Source organism: Takifugu flavidus, chromosome 17 (assembly GCF_003711565.1).
Source record: "Takifugu flavidus isolate HTHZ2018 chromosome 17, ASM371156v2, whole genome shotgun sequence".
NCBI classification, from domain to species: Eukaryota; Metazoa; Chordata; class Actinopteri; order Tetraodontiformes; family Tetraodontidae; genus Takifugu; species Takifugu flavidus.
In genome coordinates, this window is record NC_079536.1 from 2,562,356 (window position 1) to 2,575,167 (window position 12,812).

The 12,812-nt window shown below is 50.3% G+C and overlaps 1 protein-coding gene across 4 annotated transcripts in view; it reads right to left on the minus strand.

Moving 5' to 3' along the window:
- LOC130513765 (dipeptidyl aminopeptidase-like protein 6) overlaps positions 1 to 12,812 on the minus strand; it is a 103,255-nt gene that overhangs the window by 69,128 nt on the left and 21,315 nt on the right. Inside the window, exon 1 of one of the 4 annotated variants that reach the window (XM_057012782.1) lies at positions 6,303 to 6,639. The exons of 2 other annotated variants lie outside the window; for them this stretch is intronic. In XM_057012782.1, coding sequence (XP_056868762.1) covers positions 6,303 to 6,353 — 51 coding nt within the window. In that variant the 5' untranslated portion in view covers positions 6,354 to 6,639. Of the gene's footprint in view, positions 1 to 313; positions 763 to 6,302; positions 6,640 to 12,812 lie in introns of those variants that run through there. One more of the 4 variants, XM_057012779.1, reaches the window with a different exon arrangement.

A 12,812-nucleotide genomic window follows, 5' to 3' on the forward strand; every position in this document is an offset into this window, starting at 1 on the left:
CGTCGCGTTTCAGCACCACGGACAGCGACGCGGCCTCGCTGACCTCTCGCCGCGCGCGGTGCGCCGCGCCGCGCCGCGCCGCGCCGCTACCGCGACCAGAGGGGGCCCCTTCACAATCACTCATCTGAAGCGCCTAATCAATATTAGGAGCAAATAAATGAGGCTTGCTGACAACTCGCGCAACATTTCGTGACAGACGGGTCAAATCACGGATGCAGCGACGCAGAAGTTTGACAACTTTGCCGCTAAACATGAGAAGTTTGACGCTGACGTTTTCAGTGGTGCGCGTTAATGAAAGAGAGCAGCGGCTTACATCCTCGTCCTCGCAGCGCCGGCTGTGCGGATGCAGGAGTCCGGGTCGCTGGGGCTCCGCCGGCTGCTCCGCCTGGCCGAGGAGCCGGCTCGCCTCCGGAGGGACCGGGAAGGAGCTGCCGGTGTTGATCTTCCCGGAGAACCGCTGATACAATGACGCCATGTCGGCGTGTTTTAATTGTTTTAGTTGTTTGCTAACGGGTTGTTGAAAAGTGGACGACGATTCGAACGTCCTCTTCAAGGATTCACGTCACGTTTGTACGCTGGCGACAAGCGAGACCAGATCCGGACACATCCAGAGCAGCGTCCCGTCCTCTGCTCCGCCGCCGCTCTTCCCTCCGCTGCAGGAGGACAGGAACTGTCCGGTAATGGACGCACGGACACGCTCACGGGGCTTCAGCCTCCGAAGCACCCAGGAGCTGCGACGTTCACGGACTAAAGTCCCAAAGTTGTCATGACTTTGCAGATGGAGGGAGATTAAGAATCCCCGGTACAGTTCCTGATCTTTGCCTCCGTTTCTGGGTCCGGGAAAGTGTCATGCGGAGAGCAACAGCGCCACCAGGTGGATGAAATACTCAGCATATTTATCATAGATACAGGTTTTTAAAAAACATTTTTATGAATAATTAAATATTTCGGGCTATAAATAATATCAAAATGTGCGTGCTTTTAATTCAGAACTTGGTATGACTGTTTTAATTATTAATTACGCAAAATATTTTTTTTATTATGGCAGATGAAGGACGCCTCCTTTCACCTCCAAATGTTCACCAAAAAGGAGAAATGTTTCCTTTCTGCAGCCTTAAGACGGAGAGAAAACAATAAATACGTCCCTAATGGCTGTAAAGCGTTTCTATAGGAACCCAAAATGGTGGGGTGACCTTTTCCAGGATCCTTCGGCGAGTCACATGAGGACACAGCGAAGGATCCCGCAGGGTTTTAGTCGGTGCCTTCGCTTCGGGGGGTGCAGACACGGATGGCGGAGACACAAGCGCCGCAGCGCTGGCACGACATCTGTCAACTTTATTTGCAGGCTCGGCACCGGAAGAGTCATTTCATACGCAGCAGACCAGGTTTTATAACCTGATTTAGTTTAGCCTCACAGGAAACCCCACCACCACCACACACACACACACACACACACACCACACACACACACACACTGCTACCTCAAACGCACACTCGCCTCAGCCCAGAACAGGCACAGATGCTCTGGAGGAAGCTCAAAAGCAGCCTCCACCTCCCATCCTACTTTAAAAGAAACCTCCAGTCTCCAGGTTTACTGGTAATTAGCAAGAAAAACAGAATTTCCTACCCTCAACATGTAGGTAAACTCACAAGGTGCCAAATATTTTAGGGCTGATTTTCTTTGGGAAAGGTTTTAGAAGAGGAAAAGAAATGCTGCCATGGGTTTTCTGAGGCCATTCCAGACTCTCTGGCACAGCAGCCAGGGAGCAAATTTCATTTTCAGGCTCTGCGGTGATGCGATTAAGGAGACAAACAGGCTGATGGGAAGATCTGTCCTACTGGAGGGAGTTCAGATCACTACAGATGCAGAGCTCTGGATACTGGAACATCCGCTTCCTGGAGCGTTATCGTCCTTTATCGCATGGATTTATGAGAAATAGGATTATTTTTAAGGCGTCACAGGGAAAAGTTAATCATCAGAGGAACACCAGAACAGATCAGCCCTGGAACTGGCCAGCAGAGGGCAGAACTGAGCCAGAACAAAGACAAAAATGAGCTTCATTTGCATTAATTAGGATCCAGAATCCACAGCAGTGATGATCCGTTGTTGCTCAAAGGTTTCAGGTGAGCCGAAGACTGCAAACAATCCAAAATCGCACACGACGCCATCTAGTGGAGACAGTTGGAAGAGCCCGGAAACACGGCCGCTTCATACAGTATTCCCGTCATCATTCCCCAGATCTCCGTGACTTATGAAGGACAGTTTCTCATTTCACACCGCAGCGCTGGAGCTGCAGCTTTAGAGCGTGGGTGGTGGGGGGGGGAACAGCAGCTCTAAATCCTTTCCTCCATCATAAAACGCAGGTCGTGTGGGGGAGGCGGACACGGCGAGGTGACAGACGAAGTTTGTCAGGTTCCTCGTTGCCCCGTCACCTCTCCAGGAGCCGAAGTTTAAGGGGGGGCAGTCGATCATCCTGGCGGGCCCTGAGGAACACGAACATGAAACGACGGTGTGACTACACCTGGGGCGAGGCGAGGAATCGAGAAGTTTCCTAAAACGTCGGTGCTCACGACTTTATTCGATCAATATCACGTTAACAACTGAGTAAAGCTCAATCTCAAAGTTAGCAAAACCGGAGGAGTCGTAGAGTGGCGTGATGGTTTCGCTTGGTTTCAGACGATTTTCTGACCTTGGCGGCGACGGCATCGTCTCTCCACCTCTGAGCGCAGAGAGCAAACAAATGAACTCAGTCAGATTTACTCTGATCCAGCCGCCGAGAACATTAAAACCCCGGAGCCTTCGCAGCACAACGATAAATCAGATCATTACCTGAGATATTTGGGCCTCGCTGAGCAGCTGCTTCATGGAGACAGAAGCCAATTTGCACCTTCAGCGAGTTTATACATTTGCCTCTGTGTACAATAAGATGAACGTTACGAAAACTAGGAGCCCTCTGGGGAAAAATATCGCGCGATTAAAACATCGGCGGCTAATGAGGGTTTTTAGGGGACTGAGGTTCATCTGTGGAGACGCTGCAACGTTGCGCTGCAAATGAGCGCGTTTATTAACCAACGTCATCGGCAGGTTTTAGCTAACAATGCTAACAACAACAGCTCAGCTGGAGGTGCTCCTCAAGAACCGAGAAATGAGGTCGCTTTCTTTGCTTTTCTCACCTTATAATCTCCACACCGGCACTAACCACGCCCACTCCAAATTTCTGACCAATCACACGACAGTTCTCGGATGAGAAAAAAAAAAGTTCTTCCAGATTCAGCAGGCTGCAAGAACTCTCAAACTAGACCAGAATAGAATAAATGGGTTCAACTTGGATGTTCAGATGTATTTTTAGCTTATTAAAAAGAGTAAATGAAAAGTCAACGGAATAAAATTGTTTAGTTTCAGACTCTAGTTGCGGGTTTATCCTTCAGCCTCCTCTAGAGACTGAATAGATGTCTGGAATAAATCAAAGTAAACATCAGGTTCTGGTCCCTGAGAGCGTGTCGTCTGCTCCAAAGGCAGTTAAAAAGCTTCCTCCGTATTCCCACTCGCAGATCCCGAATGGCAGCCTGAGATTAAAGAGGCTGAAGCTCGACACGCTCAGACAAAAAAATGAAACGGCCAAAATTAATAGGTGCTGTCAGTTTGCGTCAGAAACCACAACCCCCCTCACACACACACACACACACACACACACACACACCGCGGCACTGATCGTTGGATCGACACCTCCATCTGCCCATTTGCTCTCAGTCGGAGCATCGGGAAGGGAAACGAATCCCAGGAATGACAAACAGCCCGAGGCACAGAATCATCTCTGACAAATAAAATTCTGCTCATTCTGCAGTTTTCCGTCGCGTCTGTATATCAAGTGTTGAGTTCCGAAGCGTGAAGTGACACCAGGCGCGGCAAATTGAGTTCTAATCCAATTTGGAATGGGTGAGATGAAGTCCCCGGGAAATTCAGACGGACAGAGCGAGCAGGGGGAGTGATGGGGGAAGGAGAGGGAGGGATCGGAGTTTTGAGCAGGCGTAACGGCGGCGGTGGCGGCACGGAGGTCATTTTTACAGGAGAGGCCCGGACACAGACGCGGGTCGCTCTCCTGCACCGTTTCTTCCATCGGCCCGAGCAGAAATCTCCTCGGATACGAATGTTGTTCAACATATGTAACGTAGATCTGAGTCCAGACACACAAAGTCTGCTGGTTTTAAATGGAAATACAGGAGTGATCCCAGTTATCCCAGTTATCCCAGTGTAAATGCAGACAGCTCATTATCATGTCCGTGTATTCTGGGTGTTAGCGTGTAGCTGTTAGCCTTCAGCGTCTCTGCTCAGGGGGGTTTTCTGATCTGAAAACAGCCTCCAGCTTGTTACAATCATTCCCAACACAGCCCCCTGGAATCTTCCATCCTGCCGGAGGATCCACGCGAGGGGTTTTCATCCCAAATACAGGGATTTCCTCACTGACCTTGAATTTCACAATATTCTGCAGTGCGTTAGCAAAGCTGAGCGGCCATTTTCCTCCCAGGTATTTTTATCCTGGAGGTTTTCATGGAAAATACAGTTAAAATATGGGCTCAGATATATGGCAGCAATTCCAGACCAAAGATGAGAGACCTGTCCAGAGTCGGATCATGGAAAAGTTCAGCGTGGAGCCACCGAACCTGCGTGCGTTTGCGCGTGCACAAATACAGCATCGATGACGGCAGACCGCCTTTGTTATCCAAGAATATGCCGTTATTATCTGATGGCTTTTTAATCTGTTTCAGAATTCCAGACAGGGTTTTGAAGCCAGTCCAAGTCAACTGGCCGCAGAACTCCAGGCTGCGGGGGGGGGGGGGGTCTATTGGAGGAATGACAAAAAAACAACCTCAAATAAAAATGGAAATGTTGTGGTTTTAAAACATTTATTGATTTAATCCAGAAGCTGCCTGAGACAAAAACAAATCCTTCATTCACATTTCAATTCGGAGAAAGTCAAACTCCTGCTTTTTGGGACATGCCCCCCCCCCTTTAAAAACAGAAGCCAAGAAGGATGTAGTTTCCTTTTGAAGAAAAGATTCTGGCAGAAAACATGTCAATGCAACAGTAACTGGAAATTCTGGGAAATGAGACACGGTGACGTGCCGGGACGCTGCCGGGGAGATTCCAGGGGACCGGGAACGCCGCTTCCCTTAAATCTGGAACATCTAATCTCTGCGACTGCTTGCTGCAGATGACCTGATCTGCGGGTATCAAAGCGACCGATCGTGTCAGACTCCTGGACCCCACGTGTACCGGGAGAGATCGTGGAGGAGATGCAGCGGCGCAGCTGACCCGGAGGACGAGGAGGAGGAGGAGGCAGCACTGCTCTGGTTCTCCATGGAAACCTGCTCCAACAGGATGGAATAACCCTGATTTGAATATGACACGACCTTTGACCCGAGGGATTGCGTCTCCAGATGCCACCGCGGGACCAGATTGACCCAATGAACAGCAAATCACGGGTCGGCTGGGGTCCGCATCCGCCGCCGACCTCACCTCAAAGGGGACGGCGTTCCAACATGGCAGCGCGACTTTTCCGTACTCACCCGACATTTCCTGCTCATTAAATTCAGCTGCTCTCCTGAGCAACACGGAGCGAGTCAGCGCTATCTGACCAGAGCGAAGGAAACGTCACAAGGAGGTGAATTTAATGGCCGCTTCGCTTTAATCTTGTACATTATTCACACTTAATTGCGCCGCCTTAATTGCGCCGGAGCCACATTATGAAAGGAAGCGCCAGCAGGCATTTCGCTGTTGCAGGCACTGAATGGGTCCGGCAAATTAGCTCAACCTCCAGCTTTTTACTCCAAATCCTCCTATTTTTCTCCTCCAAATAACGTTAAATTCGCCGCTAAAAAGCCACGGAGGATAAAAGCCGGAGCCTCTCGGCCGGTGCTGCTGCTGACAGAACTTTGGGAGGGTTCAAACCAGACGGGCTGAAGAAGTAAACAAGCGGATAAAGAGGAGAGCAAAGGGAGGCTGATTTAAGGAGACAGCTCGGATTTACTGTCCGACCTTGGGACGGCAGCCTTGAGAGGTGCTCGCTGAGTTATGAAGATGAGCCCCAGAGGCGGCACTGACCCACCAGAGGAACAGCCGCCCTGTCATTGTTCCCGGAGAATTTAACACTCCAGATTCCCGCCGCTGCTCCCGCGCTCACCGAATCCGCGTCAATCACACGGACGGAGCAGGAACCAGCCAAACCGACACAATGAGAGGCTGAATACCTGTTTCCCGAAGCACCCGGGGGCCAATAAGAGGAACGGACGGCTTGGCTTACCATTTTGGAGGCGGTGGTGTGGAAGTGCTGGGTGGCAATTAGCATCGACATGTCCGAGCCGACGGCGGAAAGCTCCTCCGAAACACTGTGTGATCCTCAGTCAAGTCCTCGGGACAAGTGCTCAACTGAGGCTTCACCTGAAGAGGCTGGATTAGTGGGAGACCTGGAGCACCTGAGCGTCCCCCCTCCCGAACACTCGCGGATCAATCACAGCGCAAGGAGGATTTGAGGTGATGTGTCGGGATCCACTTGGCAGAACGGGGGCTCTCCGGGAAAGCGTGTCCGCTCGCTCTGGCTGCCTCTCTCTCCCCTCTGCACCCCTCGATCTCCCGACTCCTCTCCGACGAGCCGTCTTTGACTTTCCACAGCCTCTCGATCTTCCTCATTGACTACGCTCCCTCGCCGGGGTTTATCAGTCTCCCCGAGACAAGTCGTCTTCTCCAACTCCCACTTGTAGTAGCTGCAGACGGGCAGTGTGTTTGCGATAATCTCCCCCTCCCCCGACTCATTCCCTTTCTTACCCTTACCTTCCCCCCTCCCCTCTTTTCCCGCTGGAAGCTTGGCTGGATGTTTTTTTTTCTTTTGGCGGGTGCATCACCTGAACTAAATTGGGAGGTTTAACTGTAATCTGTCAGGCTGTTCATGGGAGAGGCATCTGCTGGGAATGGCAGCCAAACACCATTCTTTACATCTTTATTGCCTGCTTTAGCGAGGCAGGAGTGTGTGCGGGTGTGTGGGGGGTTCGGTAGAGGGCTGCCAGGTGGGCAAAGAAGGAGAAGATGGAGGGGAGGACGGATGAAACGCAAAGCAACAGTGGCGAACATCACTGCGGGTGCAGTTTAGAGTCCTGCAGGTCCTCAGGTGAGTCGGGGGTCTGGTGCCAACCACGGAGCCGCTCTTCGGTTTAATCAGTCCCCGCGATGGGCCTCCATAAAGCCGTTGGTGATATATTTGCGCCATGAATCACGTCTTGTAAATGACCTGCAGCGCTCCAGGAGATTGATCCCGGGCACAGCAGAGGGCACACCGGCATTTATGCGGCAGTGACGGACACAACGCAGTCAGAGCCAAAGTAATGAAGCCGCTGCTGCAAGGCTCCAGGGGTAAATGAGGCGGACTGAAGGGCAAAAACTTTGGGGGAGGTTTAATTTGCAGGTGTGAGAGGAACGTGGACGGGGAAGGAAACAGCTAGCACGTTTGCTTCACCCCCGTTCCTGCGTCAGAAGTTGGATCATTCCGGTGGGAACACAATGGACACCTGGCCACTAGGTGCTAATTACAGCTAGCATTTAGCTTCATTCTTCACCAAGTTTGGGGGGCTGAGGACTGATCAAACAGATGAAGTTTGGAGAACGGATGTGCTACATCATGAGAAGTGGATAAATGCTAGCTTAGCTTGGAAATTAAGAAGATGGAGGATAAGAAGTGGTTGCAGCCGCTTTGACTGACACGATCCGGCCTCCTGCTTCATTTTAGCGAGGACACAACCGGCCGTGCCTCATGGAACGTCTGTCTGAGGTTTGATCAAATATCCACTATTCTGTCCTAGAAAAAGCAAAAAGAGCTTGCACGTGAGGGAACGCACATCAGACCCACCAGTGCACACTTCATCTTTATTATTCATTTCTGCATTAAATGCACTCACGCCGTCTTCATTAACGTTAGCATGTGCTAACTATACTGTAGGTGGCAGCAACGACCCCCAACTGAGCTGGGGCTCATAAGAAGGGTAAAACCAGAGTGTGTGTGAGCAGTAGGCCTGTTAACCAGGCTGAAACACAGCCGGGCAACAAAAGACGGGGGAAGAATAATATTAATATAAAAACTGCATTTCGCTGGGATGAGTTTCATGCAAAATTGAACGTGGTTCACATCACAGAACTTGGTTAATTAAGTTTCTGTGAACAGATGCTTCAAACAGACCATTTGCAATAAAATTCCGGGAAAAAGGAAAAGGATAAAAATGTACTCTCAATTACTGGGGGGCTTTTTATTGTGTAATTAATCAAGCTCCGCGGAGTTCTGAACAACAGCGGCAACAGCAGAAAACACAAGCAACTCTAAAAATAGCAGTCAGATGACATAAACTGAGCTAAATCAGACAGGAAAAACCGTGAAACAGCAGATGCAGTGAACAAAAGAGGCTTTTCCACGTTTAAAAGTGGGGATGGGGAAAAATCTCACTGCACCAACTCAGCAGGTCCATCTGGCTCAAAGAGCCCTGGTTCCGGTGCTGACAGCGCATTTCTGACCTTTCAAATAACACCTTCCATGTTCCAACACACACACACACACACACACACACACACACACAAAATATCTGACCGTGAGATGAACCCGATTCATTTTTTTAAACAAACAAAACAGGAAAAATCGGAAAAATCAGAGTCACACTTGTGTTTTAGAGGATCGCCAACGAGTCTGATTCCATTTCTGGGCTGCTCGCTAATATCTGGATAAGGACCGGGCTTCAGCCCTCAGCTCCCATTTATTCCATTGCTGAGCACCAACTTATCAATTCCCCCGGTTCACCAGCGCAGAGCGAAGGCACAAAATGGAAGAAAAGTCCAAAGTGGTTCCTCAGAGCCACTGAGGATAATTTCAGAATGTGGGGAGGGGGGGCGAAGCCTGGATGAGCCGCCAGGAAAATCGGCCACGAAAGAGGAGAGAAGAGGGCAGAACGGTCCGAGGGGCAGATTTAATTTGGTGGAGAAACGGGAAGCAACAACATAGACAGAATCACTTTCAGAATTTTGGATTAGTGAGCGGCGCAGCTAATTCAATTTGGCCTCTAAATGGAATTTACATCCACAGTTGTTACTGTGATGTTCGGACGATTCTGTGCCGTTTCCATTAGTGCCGATGCGTCGGCTCCAAATTACCCCATTGCTCATCATAAAACCGCCGTCTAAAGCAGCCACGGCTGGTATATATTATTTCAATTGTTATTAATAGGACTATCAAACTCCAGCGCCAGGTCTATACGTAGAGCCACGGTGGGGAGAAGAGATGAGATGATCCCGTCTGAATTCCTGCTGCAGCTCCTGAATAAAAGATGCAAGTTTTGATATTGCTCCAAGTCCCCCTCCCCCCCCCCCCCCCCCATGACTCATCTCAATTAGCGCACAGACATTTTAGAGGCGCATTTTAGAGGCGCGTCCTGGGAACGTGGCAATGCACGGAGGACAATGACTGACAACTCCAAACGCAATGTGAGGAAAAAAGCACTTCGATCAAAAGAGCCACCGGAGTCCAGTGAGAGGAATTATGGGTAAAAGAAAACAGAAGAAAATCCATTTCTGGCCTGATCTGGGAGACGTGGAGGCCGATAAACGCTAGGGCTTTTGGAAGGGAGCGAAAAGCGGCTGTGTTCCAAATATTGACGTGATACAGATGAACGTCTGGTTCACTGGGTGGACTGGGAAGCAGACTGGAGAGAACGACCATACGGCTCGAGCCCGGGCTGAAAACGGCCAGTAGGTGGAGCCACAGTCGATAAACGGACACGTTTGAGCTCTTCTGGTGTGGAAGCACTTGAGCCTCCCTTTTTAAAACGGCACTAATCGAGTCAGAAACATTTAAAAAGTGAGAGATTAACTCGACGCCTCACCCGACGCCACCATCCCTCTTTGCCGGGATTGATGCCCGATTTGATTAATTGCCTTTTAGCCGACTTGAGGCTGAAGAACGACAAAGTAATTCACCGACACAACAAACAACCGGAGCGCTCACTCAGCCGAGGGGCCATTTGAAGCCGAACGCGGGGGGGATTAATCCCCGGAACCTCCTCCATTAGCCTCAGCTTGTCAGGAGTAAAACCGGAGAGAGGAACTTCTACTTTCTGTGGCGCCGAGGTGCTTTCAGGACTTTAGTGCTCTCGTAAATACTCTCGTCTCTGACGACAGAGTCCGAGGTCGATCCTCCGCCTGACTGTGATCCAGAACCAGGATCAATCCAGCTGCATCTGACAGATGACACCCGCCACCCATCAGGCGGGGGAGGTCGCCACGGCGACAGACGTAAGAGCCCGATGACGATGCGCTCGAGGACTTCATACAGATTCATGCGCTTCTCTCCTCCCGCTTCCTCATTCCTCGACTGGAGCGCGACCGCCACGTCTGCCGCTCGCGGCCGTAATTTCATTCTGGAACCATGACCTCTTATCATAAACCCTGGAACCTTTCGGGGGGGGGGGGGGGGACAATAACTGTCCCGCCTGCACGCAGAGCTACAAATCTGAGAAATGGAAGTCGAGTAAAGGGAACTTCCAGCTCGAGGAACAATCCCCCAAAACTTCTTTAACTGTAACGCTAACTTTAACGAGCAGAGGCATGATTGTCCACCAGGGGGCGACAAGGGAGGTGTGGAAATTTGTGCGATTAATCCTTGCAGATATAAGAAAAGTGATCCTCCTAACTTTGTTACAGCCAACACCGCCTGATCCATAATCTGAATATTCTTAAAATCGATGCGCTGAGTCATCGTTTATATTTAGCTGCGTTGGAAGACGAGCCAAGGCCGATTTGCGAGCAGTTTTCCGATAAAACAAAGGTATCGGTTTCTCCTCAAATCGGATTAGCTGCGCTTCTTTGCCAAAACCGACCCCACGTTAAACAAGTTAAGACCCGAGCGGTGAGCCTCCCAGACGACGACGACTGCTGGCGGAGTGGGCGCCGTGCGGGAGCGATACCCAGCATCGCCGTGGCGACGGATGGAGAGATACCGGTGAACCTGGGAGAGGTCGACCACAGCTGCTCTGACAGGTACAAGACCGGTGTGAGTGTGTGTTTGTGTGTGTGTGTGTGTGAGCAGTCAGAGGGTGCGCGTCCCGGCCTGTCAACAATCCGCTTCCTCGACCACCTGTGTCCTCACACCCCCGTTTCATCTTCCACCCTCTTCCCCAGAGATGAGCAGGTGGGGGGTGGCGGGGTGCAACAAGGTACACAAACACAACAACAGCTCGGTCTCCTGCGCCGCTCCGCCTCCCCCCTCCGTGTGCACAGCGCCATGAGCAGGGTGGGGATATTGAGACAGACGTACCGCCGCCAGATGAGCGGGGCATTTCAGTCACGCAGGCCTCAAAGGTAAACGTGGTCTGGGTCCGCAAGCAGCTCCTCGTTTATTGTGAAGCAGCGGGGAGACTCGAAGGCACCATCACGCCGCCGAAAAAGGCAATAAAGGGCAGCTCCTCTGTTCACACTTCTGACAAGCTATTTGCGGCTCCGCCGCGCCATAGAAGCGTATGATTATTTGATATCGTTTGCCATGTTCTCGCTAAGGTTGTCCCTGTAGAGGTTAGCGTGGTTCCTGTTTCTTCTCCAGCAGCAAACCTTTTATTAGCAGATATGAAGCCACGTCGGAGAAGCTCCCTCTGCTCCCGGTTATTTGCGCGGGCGACGATCGGGCTGCGGGAATCCTCCCCGCAGGCTCCCCTGACAGCGCGTAGAGCTGCGCTCTTTTCAAGCTAACGAGGGAAGAAACAACGATAAATGCTGTCGACTCCTCCACCAGAGACACCTCAGACCACATTTATTAAAGCCATCTGAGTCAACGCGCCTGATCAAGCGTTCCTCCTCCTCCAGCCTTCAGCCTCCTCAGCTTTGACACATTAGGAGGAAAAACAGCCCGGAGGAAGGATAATCCAGCCCGGCGCTCTTCAGGTGAGGATTATCTTTTAATTAGTGGTTGATTTTATGAGGTCGTCTTTTTCCTCAGAATCACGGTTAGTTGAGAATCGGATTAGCACGGAGCTTTCCTTCTTGATAATTTAATCCAGCCATATTAGCATTAACTATTCATTTTGATATCAGAGATTAAGTACAGGAGCAAATGCAGCTTTTAGTCTTATTGCTTCGTCATTACTTATATTCCGCAAAAATATTCCACACGTGTGAGCATTTTTAACTTTTTACTCCTGATTACTTTTTGTAAACTTTTTGAGAAGCAATTTTGTTCTCCTCCACCTCTCCTTCTCCCACAATTGAAATTCTAGAGGCAGGCTTTGATCACCACTACATTAAGCTTTACATTAGAAACAATCATTAGTGCGCCATCATCCCTGCGACCAATTTGCTTTCAGAAAATAGTGGTTCTTGAGCGTTCCTCAGCTCACAGAGGACCAATGAGCCACACCAAACTTGATTAGCGCTCCCGGTAATGCATCTCTCTCTGCAGGCCGAGGCTTTATAGATGAAGGCGGCGCTCCGTCCTGGAAACGGGAGTGGACTGGTTTTCAAAAACCTCTTTGAGGAGGTTTGCTCCAGCAAAGGAGGACGTGTGGGGAGATAAATGAGTAATGAGTTCCCCATGTTCAGTCAAGGCTGCCCGGCTAAATCCTGAAGGCTTTTCAGGTTTGATTTTCAAAGAGGCTCCTTTATTTAAAAACTAAACTGCTTTGTATTTAATTTGAAAGAAAAATGCGTGTTGACGGGATTAGAGAATCAACCAGGTGATTTTACATCCAAAAACACGCGCGGGTGGCCAAAAACGCACGATTTAATCACAAGCGAG